General features: G+C 38.3%; 1 protein-coding gene across 4 annotated transcripts in view; it reads right to left on the bottom strand.

The window, feature by feature from the left end:
- Positions 1 to 18,687, bottom strand: part of FAT3 (FAT atypical cadherin 3) — a 765,373-nt gene that overhangs the window by 402,906 nt on the left and 343,780 nt on the right. For all 4 annotated transcript variants that reach the window (XM_072611401.1, XM_072611402.1, XM_072611400.1 and 1 more), the window contains one exon: positions 4,717 to 5,031. In XM_072611401.1, coding sequence (XP_072467502.1) covers positions 4,717 to 5,031 — 315 coding nt within the window. The remainder of the gene's footprint in view (positions 1 to 4,716; positions 5,032 to 18,687) is intronic.

Raw genomic sequence — 18,687 nt, forward strand, 5'->3', positions numbered from 1 at the left:
GTCCTTTAAGGGAAATAAGTATTAAGTCATTTTTATCTCTGTAATTCCAGCACAATGCATGGCACATAGCAGATGCATGAAAAATGGTTACTGAACAGTTGATTAGAAAAGGGGGACAACTATGCAGCAACAGTGAGCTGTAAGAGGCTGACCACTTCGAGGCTGTACTGATACCCACAAAATGTTCAAATAAACAGAGGAAGGGCTCAAGACATTGAACAAATTCTCCACATAAACATCTGGACAAGCATTTCCCAAGACATGAAGGCCTGAATGGCAATCTACTAAGGTATGGTTGGAAGAGTTTGCAAGCTAAAACAGGGAAAGGAGTACCTACACCAATGAAATTAAAAATCCATTAAAGTATCAAATGAAGGAACACAGAGCTTTACACTGCATCAGAGGCCAGAGCTCTAGGGAGCTCAATGGGTACAGCACTGGACTGGGAGTCAGGAAGACCTGAGTGCAAATCCAGCCTCCAACATTCACTTACCGTGTGACCTTCAGCAAGTCATGTAACCTCTGTCTGCCTGGGTTTGCTTATTACAAAGTGGGGATAACGACAGTATCTATCTTCCAGGACCTTCGCGAGGGTCAAACGAGATAACTGTAAAGTGCTTGGAAAAGCTTGAAATGCTTCGTACTTACGTAGTAGTTAGCTGGTAGTTATTAGTCAGCTCTTAAGTTTACTACTGAGTATTTAGGTTAGCACAGTGCCTACAACACGGGAGTAATAAATATTTGCTGACAGATTATTTCACAGAAACTTGTCTACAAGGCTTGAAAGGCTTTCAGAAAGGCGTGTTCCATCTCCACCTGAAGGGCAACCATCCGACCGCACATTTTTCTATGTTCTCAATAACTCCAATTGGTATAAGTTATTTTCTACCTCCAGCACTACTGGAGTTTGAAATTTCTTTTTATTCATATCACTACAGAACAGAGGAGTGAGTCACTGTCCTCAAACCAAGCACAGCATAGGGTGCTAAACAGCACTGCATATAAGAAACTCAGGTAAAATGATTGTGGCATCTTTGGAAACAGATGTGTATTTCAAACCTCACAGAAGATCAGGCATTATGGAGCAGATCTGACCCTTGAGCACATAAGCACATGCTGGCTATACTGTTGAGGGGCTTCTAAGGTGGCCTCTAAGCTTTATTCCAATTCTGAGTTTTTGTGATTCTGTGATTCATATCCAGTTCCTTTCTCCTGAAAAGGAATACTTTTTAATATTCCAAAGGGAGGGGATTGCTTCCTATTTTCTCACATTTCCAAAAAAGCTCAATAATACAGGGATGGGTTGTAGGGTTCATTTTTGTTTGTTTTTTTCCTTTGGTTTTCAGAGCAGTCGAGTAAACCTTAACCAAGGTGTTATCTGTACCTCAAGGGGGATTCCAGAGGCTGAAGGAGGCTATGAAAGCCACTAGTTCATCCCTTACTCATGAAGCACCTCCAGCCTAGGACATGGGCACATACTAGGTACTAGGGACATAAAGGCAAAAATGAAACAGTCACTGCCTATTAGGGAATACAATATATTCATAGATACGTACATACAAATATTATGAGTAAAATATAAATGCAAGTCATTTTAAGCGGCACTAGAAGGTAAGTATTCATTTTATAACAAAATACAGGCAAATTCATGCTTTTACACTATGGCAATAAAAAATAATAATGACACTAATAAAGTAATAATTAGCTAATCTTTCTATAGCACTTACTATGTGCCTGGCACTATTCTAAGTTCTTTACAATTATTATCTCATTTGTTCCTGACACTAACCTTAGAGTTAGTCACTATTACTATCCCCATTTTATAGATTTAAAAAATGAGGCAAACAGATGTTAAGTGACTTGCTCAGGGTCACACAATTATTAGCGTCAGGGGCCAAATTTGACTGCAGGCCCAGCATTCTATCCACTGCATCACTCTGTGGTTGCTCAGTCATTAAGGCTTGCCCAATTCTTTATGGTCCCATAAACATTTTCTAAGCGAACATTCTGAAGTAGTGTGCCATTCCCTTCTCTGTGTCACCTAGCTGCCTCTAATTTCCAAAAAATTTAGTAGTTGCTGAAATTAATAAGCATTTATGCAACACATCCTAAGTAAAAGTACTGTGCCAACTACTAAGGATGCAAAGCTAGATATAACATAGAATCTGTTCTTAATGAGGTTACATTCTGAAGAAAAATATACGTACACCACTAAGAATGATGAAAGGAAGAGCAGGGGCGAACACAAAGAGGAGAAGTCCAGGCAAAATCCTATAAGAAATTCCAGGAAAGAGAGTTCACTTTAACTTAGGGTTGAGGAAGGGATGAATTCTGGGAAATCTTCAAAGGGAACGTTCTATTTAGATGAAGAACAAAAGAAAATAACAGTTGAAGAGGAGAGACCCCATTTAGGACAGCATGAACAAAGTCATAAAAACCAAAAAAAATGCAGTGATGTGCAACAGTCCAGTTTGGCTGGAATATAGAATACATTAAAGGTGGCAATGTCGGAGAACTGGAAAAGTTGACTAAAGCTAGAAAGTGAAGGGTCTTAAATTCTAGGATCAGAAGCTTATGCTTTATTTGCTGGACAAAGGAGAACTACTAATGCTTTCTGATTTAGGATTTAGAAAGATAATCATGGCATTACAACAAAGAGTATATTTGGGACAGTGGTGTGATGGATAACAATGAGAAAAGACACTGGAATATCCATGAGGAGGCTTTTTATAATAATCTAGGTGAGAAAAGATGGCAACTTGATCCTGAGTGGTCTGCAATGAGAAATGAACAGGGGAGATAGATCTGAGAGATATTACGAAGACAGAATCGTTGAGATTTGACAAATGATTGAATATGTACTGTGAGGGAAGGGGAAGACACACAAAGATGACAAGTCCAGCAAAATGAAATATGCCATAGCACTCCTCAGTTCAGTGAAGTAAAGAGGTAAGGAGAAACAACAATTCTAGGAAGTGAAGAGATTAGTTTCCTTTTGGACATGTCCAGTTTTCAGTACTGCTAAGTATGACAGATACATGGAAACAGTGGACAAGTGGCTAGGAAATAAAGGAAGAAAGCTTTGGGAATAATTAATGAATGAGTTATAGATGATAATGCCAAGGATCAAGAGAGACTGGTAACGAAAGTCAAATGGCAATGAATTCTGAGGCAGACATTCCTGAATGGGGGCAGGAGCACAACAGTCTGAGAGCATCCCTTGTGAGTCAGCAGTATATGCTACAGGCTCTAGAAATCAAACAAACAAAAAAAGCTTTCCACGCTCTAGTAAATAGTCTTCTTACCATGAGCAACTTTCAAGGTAACAAAATTCCAGTACGGTTAAAGAATATGGAGTGCCCTGGGAGTTCCCTTCAATGTAATTGAATCTGACATTTATATGTAATGGACTACAGCTTAATATTTCAACTTAAGCAAACCCTGAGCAACAGAAATGATATTATTTACTGAGGACTCCAATAACATTCATTAAGAACACTGAACCCATGCACATGCCAAGGAACGTCTCCATGTTCCTGTTCTCTATCTCATGTTAACTCACCTATCTGCAATATGATAATATTATCTGCTTTACATTACAGTAAAAGCTGGATTAATCCAAACTCGACAAACCAGAACATTCATTTGGCTTGGTTTTCTTTTCTTTTCTCTCTCTTTCTCTCATGCACACACACACACACACACACACACACGCATACATGCATGCGTGTGAGCACACATACACACATTGTGTCTTTCTGTCTCTCACTTTTAGGAGAAAAATGCAAATTGAAAGAAAATAAGCTTATAACAGAGAATTATTCACCAAGCAAGTTGCACAATATGTCTTGGGTTCAGTACATATTCAGCCCAGTCTCCTACACTTCAATATTTCTGTCTATGGTACCACACAAAAATCACCAATGTCTGGAATGATAATCCTTAGGCATAACTACTGCCTCACTCATCGAAACCAATTTTGATTATATCCACTTACTTCCCGAGAACTTATTATGACAGACAAGATAACCATTACATCTCTGAAATATTTTCAACAATGATGGTGGTGACACAAAAGTTTATCTGGCTAATTCTCAGTTTGGTACAATATTAAAATAGCAAGACTGCTGTCTCTGATTTGATCTTTCTAGTAAATTGTATTTATTCTGCATTATTAGGTAATGACAGATATTGAAGGGTAGCTACGCTTACAGATATGGCATTGTGAGGTAGAACAGGGTGCGCGCGCACACACACACACACACGCACACACAGTCTCACACTTTGAGCCATCAAGATTCAGTGGAAAGGACAGTCCTGATTAAAATTAAGCATTAAAGAATGTGGTTCAGAAAGGAGTAACCAGGCAATCCTGCCTATAGACTCTAAGGAGAAAGTCTCACTTCTGATTAAAAGAGCTAATGAAGTGGGCAGTAGGCTTTCCAAACTTTGGCTGTTATTAACTAAGGTGATTCTGACACTACCTCTGAGCTTTAAATTAAAACGACTGATCTCCATTCCATTAGTTCACTTGACTTTGTCGGCTGAAATTAAGACCAACTTAAAAGACAAGAGGATAGGTCTCTTTTTCCAAACATTGCCTCAAAAGAACAAGGTAATAATCGGACAATTAATAGAAATAAATCTAAATAATAAGTCAGTGGATGGATTTCACTGCAGAACTCACCAAATGGGGACAGAAAGATGTTTCCTTACCTGTTTTGATGTTTATTACAAAGAAATTCTGAGGATTCCCACTTGTAATCCTGTAGGTTAGTTTTTCATTGGAACTAGAATCTGGATCCTCAGCCTGGATCTGAATGACAGATACATCCTTAGGAGAATTTTCCATGACCACAGGATAGTAAATGGGGTCTGAAGTCAAAGGAGCATTGTCATTTACGTCTTCAATCTCAATGTAGACCTCTATAGTAGAATAGAGTGGGACGACACCCCGATCAGTGGCATATACTGTCAGCCAGTAGGATCCCGTTGTTTCTCGATCAAGAACATCGGCAGTATAGATGACTCCTGCAAGAGCAACACCACAAGTTACCACAGATCACTCAAAGCAATCATTTTAATTATAGTACCTGGAATTCAAGTTTACCTCATTTTAAGAAAACCTGGCATCTAGATGCTAGGTAGCCCAATGGATAGAGCACTGAACCCGGAGTCAGAATCTCTGAGTTCAAGTTTGGCTTCAGACACTTCCTACTTGTGTGACCCTGAGCGAGTCACTTAATATCTGTTTGCCTCATTTTCCTGCTTTATAAAGCAGGGAAAATAATAGCACCTACCTCCCAGAGTTGTTGTGAGGATCAAATGAGATAATAAGTATAAAGTGCTATGTAAATGCTAGCAATTATAATTTTTATTATTATTTAAGGATATAAGAGGCCTTAGAGATTGCCTAAATTAATAAATGTTTGCTTAGCTGGGTAGAACTGAGTTGTACCCAATCCCCTTACTGTATAGTTAGGAAACAGAAGAGTAGAGAAAGAACATGATTTGCACTAAAACTCATACCAAGCTAGTGACAGAGGTGAGACTTTGAATTATTTGGGTCTATTCCAATGTTCTTTGTTGCTGTTGTTTTAATCAACAGCTATAACTAATTTTGTTTTTTGGTAATCACTAAGGCTCCTTTAAATAATGGCTCTTCTAGTAATCATAAAACAAAATTTTACTCGAAAAGTTCAATTCTGAAACACAGCATGCCTCTATAAAACATAGCTCTGCCATATATTATCCTCTTTCCATCTTTTTTCCAATGATTAAGCCTTACCTCCTACCTCCTCCATCACTCTCAAGGGAGAATGCTGCATTTTTAGTCATTAGACCACTGATTCTGCCACAACCCAGGTGACAGTAATCAAATAACAACCTTTCCTGGCCATAGTTTCCTCATATGTAACACGAGGACATGGGATTCACTGACTGCCAAGGCCCCTTTGGAACTTGAAACTATGATCCTCTGCTGTTCTCGGAGCCGAATTCAATATTCATAATGAAAAAAACTTTATATAAAAGATCTGTGTTTTTAATCTTGCCTTAGAAACTTACTGTGTGATACTCAGAAACTTACTGTGACTTGCCCCTCTCCATCTTGGGGGGGGGGGGTTGTAAAGACAAGTAAAATGGAATCTTTTGCTGTTTTTGTTTTAGTGTAATCAAGAAGTATAATGCCTCTATTTCAATGTGACTAAGGAGGATCTTTACCACCCATTGTCAGGCCAAGAAGATTTGTAGGAAGGTCTAAGCCTTTTGTTAATGAGGCACTGGTTCTTAAGGAATATGGTGCGCTCTGGCTCTAAAAAGTGTATAAAGACTCTGAGAGTGAGATTTTATTTTGGGGCCAACTGACTGGAAGTGTTTGTTTAGCCAGATGAGGGTTCTAGGAAGCCTCTAAAAGGAGCCCCCTTCCCTCCCAGCTTTAAGAACCGAGATTTCAGTGCTTCCCTCTCTGGTAACTATGGTCAGACAGTTGGACTTGTCTGTTCAATTCAGGCAGAGGAACTCATGTCCGTTGATCTTTAATTTCTCTGTATTTTCTTTGATGTTCAGGGTGCTGACTCCCTCGAACTAGGTGAATGATATATGTGCTCAGTTAAAGGAATGATACATGTACTTGATTAAAGTGATTGTTAACCCTTCAAAAGTTGCCTTTCCTTTTAAGAATGTAGATCTAAGAAGCTGTGGTAGCAGGTCCCCCTGTGTATGTTGGGGTGCTTACTGATATAGGGGAAAAGAAGGGATTTAACCCTAGAACTGATCTAAAATCCAATATGACTCCAGAAGTGCATCGACTACTGTATGGCATAGGACCAGAAATCTAGACTGAAGAAACCTTAGAGGCATCTTTTCTAACCCCATTATGTCACAGATGATAAACTGAGGATCCCAGAATGACTTGGTAGCAAGTGGCAGAGCATTTTTTCATGTGCTGTCTGACTCCCAAAATTTGCCCTCTTTCCACTGGTAACAAATACTGAAATCCTGACAGTAGCTCTAACAAAAATGTTTGGTCAGAAAATAGGTTCAAATTATTAGCCTTAGTGAAACTTAGATAACTACTTGTACTTCTCTTGTTTCCTATTAGTACAGACAGCTGAGAAAATGACTGTTATATCTGGATATTAAAGCTATCTCAAAAGAATTCCTCTTTCCTCTTTCTACACAAAAAAAATAGAGAATACTGTTTTATGTTTCCCCTGGCCTTATTGGATGAAAAACAAACAATCCACTGTATGCAAAGCTATGTGGCCTTTTCAGATTATATTCCTCGAAATTTTCTTACTGGTTATTTATCAGTATGAGTCAGTTCTGCAACATGAGAAATCTTAACTGCAATTCTGATAGCTACACATACTAATTGTAAAAATTGAAAGGTATCCTCCATTCATCATTTCCTACAGAAATTGATTTGTTTAAATGCAGTGATGCCTGCATGCTCTAAGAATTGAGCTGGACTCATCATCACTAACAGTCTTCCAATAGTCCCCACTGAACTGTGATGTGCTTTAAGAGAAACTCACTAGGTTTTAAACAAGTATAAGAAAATTGTCACCATTTTGTTAACAAGTTTCAACCAGAAAATAGACACCAGAAAAAAATAAAAGTTTAGAGGAAACATTTTGTACTCAGATGTCCCAATAGCTCTTACCCAAAACATTAAGAGGGTAAAAAGCTGCCTGGGGTTCCAGAAATATATCTAAAATTGAACCATTCTCAGGTTCCTGCCTCAAGGGTTCTAAATTATTCTGTTGGCTGTGGGAGGAGATGGACTGACAGAATCCAGAAGGTTTTAAAGTCCTCCACTGTGAAAGGAGAAAGAGCTCGCCTTCCAAAATGGTCATTGGACGCTTTGTTTTTTTCCTCCTGGGGAGTTTGACTGAATTAGGCTGATAAGTTGGCCTGTTGATTACGGATAAACAAGATGCCAACTACAGTAACTATGTGGGGAAAAGGGCACTTCTCCAAAAACAATTAAGCTGATAAATCTTTCCCCTTTGGTATCCTCAAAGGTGCTTACAATTCTGAATAGCTAAACTATTCAGGGGGTTGTAACCTAATTAGATTGAAAATTTAAGCTCCAAAATTATAGGTGGGAGGGAGTTAAAGAGAAATCTAAGCAGATGCCAGCCTGTATTTAAAGAAACATAAAGCCACTGTTCTTGCTACTGAAATACAACTGACCAAAGGAAAAACTAAACAGGGATATGCCATGGGACACAAGAGAATACATTTTATTGTTGTTGGAAATGCGTGCTACATAATGACTTAGTATAGAAAAATGGATGAAACCTGTCTTGAACTGAGGAAAATGCCTTAAGTCGGAATAGAAATACTACTCTGCCAATAATGAAAACATATAATAAACAACAGTTTTGGAAGCAAATATTAAAAAGTCCAGGTCAAAAAGGGAATGGTAGGAGGGAGATAAAAAAATGCTTATCTTGGGCATGATAATTTAAGATGATTACAAAGAAGAATTTTCCCCCTCTTAAATGCATCAGATTATTCTGACTGGAGGTAGAAATAGTGAAGAAAATTAAGTAATGGTCATGAAAATGAATGCTGTCTAAATTGGCCAACTGATCAATGTCATCTGAGATGCTTTTAATTTGAGGCTATGAAGCCTGTATTTGAACTTATCCCTCTCAGAAAAAGGGAATGAGTAATCAAAATGCTAGTTATAGAAAACAGATTCCACAGTCTCCTCCTTTTTATTTATTCTTTTCCAACCAAATCTCTTTAGCTTTGGTTTAGATTGGTTTTCCAATCTCTGTTCTTTTGCTATCACACAGGTTATATGCAATGCATGTATTTGTATAATCTGATATTTTACCTCTCACTTTGCAGAGGGAGAACCTTTATTTGCTATGTAATATTGATAATTATTGAACTCAGTCAACCTATATGTTTGGGGAAGAAGGAGTAAACTGGGATCTGGCAGAAAGAGAAATTTCAATGAGACAACATACACAAACCCAGCCAAAGGGCATTCGGTCTACATGAGGCTTTTCCTAAGCTTCCAAACCTGCCAAAGTACTCTGCATTTAATTTTTATATATGTAAATATACATGTGTGTGTTTATGTGTGTAGCTAGCTAGACGGGCAATCTCCTCCAACAGAATATAAGTCCCTTGTGGACATGGACTGGTTCACTTTTGTGCTTGTATTTCCAGAGCCCAGCACAGAGTAGGCACACAGGAAACACCTCACAAATACTGGCTGATTGATTTAAAGCTTTCTCTCATACTTGGAATGCAGTAGATAGTCATTATAATGAATTTAAATATTTAGAAAGTTCCCCTCCTATTAACCCATAAATCTACCAGCTTATAACTTCATAGTTGGAGAGATTCAGAGCTGAAGACCTTCATGTACCAGAGGAGGAGACTGAAGTCACGAGCTTAAAAGTCAATTGCCTAGTATCACATAGGTAGTAAACTCGGGGCCTCTGGCTCTAAGCAGACATTTTCTCCACCCTCCAATCCAAATACCCCTGTACTTCCACCAGCCGGTCCTAGTTTGGTTCATTGCAGTAATACAGACAAGTCAATTTTCTCTGCTGGCCTCTTAAATATTTAAAGACACAATGACCATAAGGGCAGCTAGGTGACATGGTGGACAGAGCACCAGCCCAGGGGTCAGGAGGAGCTGAGCTCAAATCCAATCTCAAATACTTACTAACTGTGTAACCCTAGGCAATCACTTAATTCCAATTGCCTCCTCCCCACCAAAAAAAGACACAGTGACCACAGATGCCAAAAGCTAAATATTCTGTTTTTAGACTAAAAGTAACCTTATGGCACTATGGGTTCCCTTTAAGCTTACAAATAATGAAAACCTCAGCCATAAATAAGGCTTATTGATGCATACACACATAACTCAGTCCTTACAGTTTACATGTGTATTTACTATAATTAACACTGCATAGTATTTCCATGGGTTTCCTGATTACCATGGTGAAATATTCATCAATTTATGGAATTATGCATTGATCTGTGACCTATATAAGAGGAAATATTCTCCTGGGAGAGGACATGAGGTTCATCTGCCCATCCTTGCTTTCTACCAATGAATTCATTGTGCCATGTCTGTTCATGGTAGAGGTAGCTGTAAACAGAGGTTAGTTTATGTCCTATTGCTCCCAGTTTATAAGGAAAGAGGAACCTCGATGAGGCCCCTTTGCCTGATGGAGGCATAGGACAGTAAGAATGACTGAACTTCAGATACTCACTGGAAAAGAAAAAGCATGAGGAGAGTAAAGGGGGTTATGCTTTGATCACACTTTAATAGGGCACAGAGTACAGAGGCAGATGGCATAGGAAACAAGATGAGGTTGTGGTGGGGTGGGAAGTAGACTGTGGTGGGGAAATGAATGGGGGGCAGGGAGGCACAAAGAGGCGCATAAGTAACCGCAGATCGGAGTGGGGAGCATCTGACAGCATGGGCCCTTAGCAAATAGAAGACTGCTCCCAGAGCAGGAGTTTGGGGTCTCATTTTATAGGGTTTTGGTGGTCGTAGCCAACTAACTCTTAGCCATGTCACCTTAGGCTTAGCTCAGTAACATATCTCCATCATCTCAAAGTCACTAGCAAAACCTTAGGTTCATCAGCAAAGTATTCTGCTGGTCTTACTGCACATGTCTACGAAGCTTACAGATTTAGGGTAATTAACAGGACTTAAGGGGCTATTACACTGGCTCCCCCTAGTTTAACACAAAATCTCTGGCTGTGGCCTTAGTTAATTTATGAGGCAGTTGTCAGTGGCTTGAATGCTTTCCTAAATTATAAGACAGTTTGCAAGTACCTGTTATTTGCACTTAATTTATGGAACAATCTGTAAGTGACCTTTAGGTTCCTTTTCCAATTTTATGTCCTACTACTGTTACCTTAAAGTAGTTACTTATACACTTAACTTAGTATATTAGTGACTAGGGGAAGAGAGCGGATACTCAGGAGGACCAGAACAAGACACAGTTTCAACAAACAGGGATAAGAATAAGACAACTCCAACCCCCTTCATCAGTAGCATGGCTCCCTATAAATAGAAGTAAAAAGGGGAAGGGAATTAGCCAAACAGGACAAAATAGGATGGTAACTACTCGAGAGTATTTGGGTATTCCCAGGCCCCAGCTGGTAGAGTTTCCTCTTACTCACTTACATTTTATGTGCTCTGTAAAGATTTATAGGTTTCCATTAGAACAAAATTCCTACCTAATGTTCCAGATGAGACAACCCTCTCTAGAATTCCCCCAATCTTACAAGCAGTGACATATAAAAGGCAAATTTACTTCCAATTTAAATACAAAAACAATTAGCTCCCAAAATGCATATCATAATGAAAAATTTTAGGACTAAATAACATAGCAAAACCATACATTTTATTCAATTAGTTTCTAAATTTACTACCCAATGTGAGTATTAGAACACAATATTCTACCAGTAAGTCACTAGGCATCATCATTCTTTCATTAATTTTTATCTCGGTACAATCACCTAAGTCTTTCTTCCCATCTTACCTCTTTCTCTGGGTGGGAGGGGAAGACACATATGTTCATATACTTCTTCTGTTTAATGTAGCACTTGTGCTTTCTCCATAACACAGGAAGTAAACTAGAATTCTTTGGTGTTTTACTGTTTAATTGTACAAGTAGATAAACAGATAATATTTATTTATTTTGCACTGTACAACCGTGCAGTGAACCAGAATTAGTTGATCTCAGCATGAACATATATTAGCCATAATTGTTCTTTTTTATTCTCAAATAAAAATATATTCAAAGGGAAAAGTATGCTATTTTCATTTAATGTGACCTGAATATGTGAAACAAAATAAAAATAAGAACCTGCATATAAATTAGTTGAATTCTTCATGCTGCTATGGAAATACCTGGGTCATTCACTTTAACATAAATTAACGACTCTTCTTCTCATCTTTCACTGCCTTGTCCATATGTCATTCTCCAGGTGATCTCAAATGACATCCTACCCAAAAGACAATGTCATCCGAACTTCTGCAATGGCTCCAAAGTCACCAGCCAGTGTCACAGGCCACCAAAGAAGGTGGAACTGAAGTTCTGGCCCATTTCAAAGGAGTATCTCCACCAGAGCTTCCCTTCAAAGGGTTTTCAGGGACTGCTTTTTAGATGGCATGTTTGGAAAAATTCACCTTTGTAAGTTATGTATTTTAGAGACTTAAGACCTGAAGATACTCATGGAATACCACATATTATGATAGTCTTTGAGAGGAAGCATAGCATAATGGAAAGGAAACCAGGTGGCTCAGTGGATAGTGGGCTGGGCCTGGAGTCAGGAAGACCTGAATTCAAATCCAGACTCAGATATTTCCTAGCTATGGGACCCTGGACAAGTCACTTAACCTCTGCCATACTCTACTGGAGAAAGAAATGGCAAACCACTTCAGTATCTTTGCTGAGAAAATCCAAAGGACAGAAACCTCCCGTCTGGGGTTTTCTTGGCAGAGATGGTGGAGTGGTTTGCTATTTCCTTCTCCGGCTCGTTTTACAGATGAGGAAACTGAGGCAAACAGGGTTAAGTGATTTGCCCAGGGTCATATAGATAGGAAATGTCCTATCTATATGGCCAGATTTGAACTCAGGATTATGAGTGTTCTTGACTCCAGGCCTAGCACTCTATCCACTGCATCACCTAGTATGGCACATGTATTTAATAAAGCTTGTTAATTTGACTTGACATTCTTATTCTTTGAAGATGTTCCCCGGCATGTTTTGTTTTAACTGTTTGTGCAGTGGGAGCTTAGTGCCATGATATCAAACTCAAATGGAAACAGGACCACTAAGCCTCATATAAGGATACTTGCAGGCCAAATATTTACTTCAAAAAATATGTTAACATTATCTATGTTATACTGTTTTTTATTTATTTTGTTGAATATTTCTTAATTACACTTTAGTTCAGCCTTGGATACTTGGTTGACAAATCTGGCTTCAGCAGATAGGGGCCAGGCCTTGGGATTTGGCAGAAGTAGGCCTAAGTCTTGGCTCTGGCCCATAGTTTCTGAGTGACTCTGGGCAATTCATTTAACCTTTCAATGGTGAAGGTAAAATTCTAAGACTATCAGTTGCTGATCTATTTTTGTTTGTTTGCTTCTGGCAAGGCAATTGGGATTAAGTGACTCACACAGCTAGTAAGTGTCAAGTGTTTTTGAGGCTGGATTTAAACTCAGATCCTCCAGACCCCCAGGCTGGAGGTCTATTCACCATGCCACCTACTTGTCCCAGGTGCCAATTTCTATAGACAGATAAAGTTTTCTCATGGGCATTGTAAACACTAATGAAATTACAGGTCTTGGACCAAATCACACATGTATACATATGCTCATACTCCCAATAAGTAGAGGCCACACTGTACTCTCTGGATCTCCACCAGCATGCATTTAAGTTCCATACGTCTCCTTTACATTTGACCTATTTTCTATTGATTAAGCATCTTTTATCTTTACAGAAGTAAAAGAAAAACCCCATGGCAGTAGTTGAAACAATGACAAACCGAAATTGAGGCTGCCTTGATTCCCTGTCATTTTACCACAGCTTTAACCTAGGTTGCTATGAGTAAGATTAAGGAAAATTGCTTCAGGCTGAAGTCAAGCTTTTATTTGTAGTTAATGAGAAGGGACAGTATTCCTTGTCAGCTCAGAACCTAGAGACTCCAAAATTTAGCTAGAGATTTGAAAAAGTCTCACTGCCTTTGAACTCTTGGCAGAAAAAAACACAATGCATATACCTCATACTTAGTTACTGTTAAAGCGTTCATTTTGGACAGCCTTTGCCATGCCCTGATTTTCTAGTAGCAAGTCGAGCAGATGGTGAGGTTAAAGAAACACAAATCCAAGGTTGTGGACTACATTGCATGTAGTCTTGGCTTGCATGTTATTTCTTACTTTCTCAACATCTGGATTCTTTTTTAAGGTACTGCACAAATTCTTCTGAGGCATGTACCTATGGGCATTAACTTACATATCTGCTAAAAGGGATTTTTTTTCAGTTCAATAAACGTATAAAACTGAAATTTTGAAAAATGTGATTAGGAAATATTAACAATGAAAAAAGATGTGCTTTACTGTTGTGTCCCTCATCTATCTCTTGTCTTTGCATGTTTGAACTAGTTATCTACTATGTCTAGAATGAACTTCTCCCTCAGCTTTACATCCCAGCATCCCTCAGGATCACAGATCAGCTCAAGGACCACTTTTACTTCTAAAGGTCTTTTTAAAAAAAATCAATTTTATTTGTCATTTCAAATTCTTTCCTTCACCCTTTCCCCTCTCTTGTCCACTGATAAAGCAATATAAAATCCATCACCAAGATGAATTCATGCAAAACAAATTTCCATATTAACCAAGTTTTTTATTTTGTTTTGTTTTTAGGGGTGGAGAAAAAAGAAAAAAAGGAGAAAAAAATGCTTTAATTTGCACACATAAATACCACCTCTTTTATGAATTTTCTTGATTCTCCAGCTACTAGAAGTGCCTTTGCCCTTGAAAATTACTTTGCATTTATTTTGTACATAACTTGCAGATAACTATATCTGCACATGCTGTTTTCCTAGATAGAATGTAAACTCCTTGACAACAGGGGCTCGTTCACTTCTGCCTGTAACTCCAGAGCCTAACATGATGTCTGATATACAGCAAGGGCTTCATAAATGCAAGCTGACAGAGGAGAAAAATGACACAGACAAATTTACCCATGCTTTAAGCTTCTGAGTATATGTGAAGTCATCAATAATCTCTTACTGCTATGTTATTTAAATGCTCCAAACCTTAAAACACTATACGCACGTGAGTACTGTTATTTATAATCATGTCTCCTAAATCTACCTAGGTTCTAGTGGTGTTAGGAAGCACCATGTAACCTAGTGCTTTGAAGATAGTTTTATAAGTTTTTTGTTAAAAAAATGAATTAATGAATAACAATGATCAGCAATCTCTGTCTTCATAGAAAGAGAAATGGGCTTAAATTGTGGTATAAGGGTTTCGGATTAGACATTTTGACTGCATTAGTTCCCTAAGGTAAGGGAAGCTGATATCCTTTCAAATCTTAAGTTTCAGTTAAAAAAGGAAATTGTCTTAAGTAGCAATGGCAATTTTAAATCTCATTCAATTTAAAGTCCTTCACAACCTGACTTCCACCAACCATTTTAGTCTTAAATAAATAACTCTCTCTATATATATGTATGTAAGTATGTATGTATATAATTCTCCTTCATAAATTCTCCAGCCCAGCTCATTTGGGCTTCTTCTTAGTCAGCACACCTAAGAGTCTATCTCTACATCTTTGTGCTGGCTGGCATGCATTCCATTCTCACCTTTTAAAATCTAATAATTTCCTTCAAAACTAAGTTTAAGCACTCCTCCCTCTCAAGAGGCCTCTCCTAAATCCCTCAGGTGCTAGTGCCTTATCTGACAAAATTACCTCGTCTTAATTTTGAACATATTGTTATAAACTTGGATGTATATATGCAATCTCTCCTAATATAACGTAAGCTTCCTGAAGACAGGCTTATTTAGTTGGTTCTTTGTATCACCAGTCCCTAGCATAGATCCTTATGAAGAATAAGCACTTAAAAAAACTTTTATTGTACTCAATAATCTGTTTATTGACATGCATATGCCTGAATATTAAAAGAAAGCAAAGAAGATCCCCTTATCTTATGAGAAGTCAAGGGTGAAAGTGCCCTAGTCTGGCAGGCCCAGATGGGTTGTACCCTGCACCTTCCAGAGGGAATACTTCCAATAAGCTCAGAAAGCCATTTGATTATCTAAGTAAATTCAAATTTCACAAGATTTAGAGCCAGGGAAAAAAATGCAGAGGAGCAGCAAACAATATCACATGCAGAGGTCTCAGAGTCTGGTTAAACCAACCACCCCCTTGATAGAATGTATGACCTACAGAAGGGAAGGCCACACCTCAGACCAATGAGGGCACATGCAATCAATAAAGGCAACTATGTGCTAAAAGGAAAGTTGTTATGTAAGGCAGTAAATTAATTAATAAAGCTAGAATTTGGCCAGAGCATGGGGTTAATTAATATTCTTCCATTTTAAAAAGTGCTATGGGGGTTTTAATAAAATGTCAGGACTCAAGGTCACTCTCTTCCTGCAGGATAAAAGTGTTGAGTCAGATGAACTATCAGGTATTAGCCACTAATTCCATTTAGGCTCACTCTTTACCATCTGTGGAAGGGAGCATGATCGGTGTCAGGGATGGGACTGGACACTTTTCTGAGCCTGTCTGAGTAAATGGGCTTAAGATTCAAGTCACGCTTCTGTATAAATTGTTCTTATCCTCTCAAAAGCATTTGAGATTTAAAGAGGTTAATGACAAGGAAAAATGCATTCAAGTCCACACACACACACACACACACACACACACACACACACACACACACACACACACACACACTCCAAAGATTTTTTCTTACAATAAAGATACTTTCCACTCTCTTATGGCAACAAGAATGAGGCTGCTGTCAAAACATGGAAGACATATAGACTTTTGCCTAAAGGGACCAAGGTTTCCCATTGCATCCTGGGCCATCTCCAGTTGTCCTGATGAATATCTGGTGACTGGATTAAGATGGCTCCAGAGGAGAAGTGAGGCTGGTGACCTTGCACAGCCCTCCCTCACTCAAAATAAAGTCAAAAGCAAGTCATGTCATCATTTCTCTGATGGCATGGTCTTCTTCAAGAAAAGAAGGATGAACACAACAACAGCTGGGAGGATGAGGGGTAGATCACCTCTTCGGAGAGTTCTCCATGGTGCTGAAAATATAACGCTTTTGTATATGTTTATAGAGTTTCTACTTTTTAAGGTTTATTGGTGTGTGTGTGCGTGTGTGTGTGTACACACACAGTGTATATATATATGTGTGTGTGTGTGTGTTATACATGCATATATCTGTGCATTTATGTGTGCATCTCTGCATACCAAACAAATCCACATCTACAAAGATACATGGAATCACTAACTCACATAGAAGAAAAATTTCTTAACAAGGAGAGACAGTATGTGGTAGAAACAACACTAGATGTGGAATCAGGAGGACTGGGTTTAAATAAAGTAAATACAGACTATATTATCTTTTAGATGATGTCATCGTGAACTAATTATATCCATTCTCTGAACCTCAGCTTCTTCTTTGTAAAATCAACCAATCAGTCAAAAAGCATTTGTTGAGCATTTATTTGCAGTAATAAATGCTAGGGACACACTGAAAGATTTTTTAAAAATAGTCCCTGCCCTCAGGGAGCTCACTTTCTAAGTTTCCCTCATACAATATGTGGACAACTAGGTACTTAAAAGTTATACACAGAGGAGATGTGAGTTAGTCTCAAAGAAAATTTCTCGACTACTATAAACTCCTATGAGACTAAATTATATCTTATCAGGGGCTCAGTATACACAAAATTATTTGTATGACTTACTTTATAGAGTTCTTTGAGAAAAGGGATTTGTAAACTGTAATTATTAAAATTTTAACTATTAGTCAATAAGTACTGGTTAAGTGTCTCGTATTAAATGGTCAGTCTTCTTGCTAGGCATAGAGCATACAAAGACAAATAAAAAAAACCCAATCAAATACCCTTTCCTCAAGAAGCTTACAATCTACTAGGGAATGTAAGATGTCTGTATATTTAAAGTACATTGAAACTAAATGCAAGGTAATTTGGTGGGGGTAGTTATTTTTTGGCTGTGCCCAAGCCCTCATGATCCCATTGGGGGTTTTCTTGGCAAAGACACTAGAGTGGTCTGTCATTTCCTTCTCCAGCTCATTTACACATGAGAAAACTGAGGCAAACAGGATTAAGCGACTGGCCCGGGGGTCACACAGAGTGACCCAGGCTGAATTTGAACTCAGGTCTTCCTTACTCCAGCCCTGGCACCCTATCTACTGTGCCTGACCAATTAGCATGTTATCAAAAAATCTAGATGACAAGTAGCGAAAAGGCTTAAACTGGGGTGTTGGCTATGAGACACACCTATGTAACAGTATTCAAAAAACCAAAAGATTAAATGAACAAGTGTTTCTCCATATATATTAGGTAAGATAACAATCATTATTAATAGCATTTAGTTTTTAAAAACCCTTTCATAGAATCCTCCTACCCTAAAATCTCAATCTGGGCTTTTTTCCCCCCTCTTATCATCTCTTGGGGTTTTAACCTCACCAAAATACTTTTTATTTCCTCATCAAGAGCATTGACTAAATCTCTTAGACAGTATAACAGTCTGGTAATTAGGTTTGGTTAATTTAGTTATAGCTCTTTTCCTGTAAATAGGACAAATTAATGGAATTTTTGAAATGTGTCTCATTTCCGCACAATGAAAACAACAAATGTTTTGCCCCCTGCTTTTTTCCCCCTAAGCAAGGAAGCAGGCTATAATTGTGGCAAGGGCTCTGGGGGGTATAAGAAGGGCCCAAAAGGAAAGAAAGGTATTGCTCTCTCTGAGTTCTCTTGTTCTCATCTCCTATAGATTTCCTGGATTGTTTTCCAATTTCCATTCCCATTCCATCCATTAAATGGCTCCCACCTCCAACACCCACTTTACCCTTGCATTCATCTTCTCTTTTTAATTGTGGTCAAATGTGTCTGCTTGCTCAGATCTGAGCAATGCAGGTTCCAATAAT

The sequence above is a fragment of the Notamacropus eugenii genome, chromosome 5 (assembly GCF_028372415.1).
Source record: "Notamacropus eugenii isolate mMacEug1 chromosome 5, mMacEug1.pri_v2, whole genome shotgun sequence".
NCBI classification, from domain to species: Eukaryota; Metazoa; Chordata; class Mammalia; order Diprotodontia; family Macropodidae; genus Notamacropus; species Notamacropus eugenii.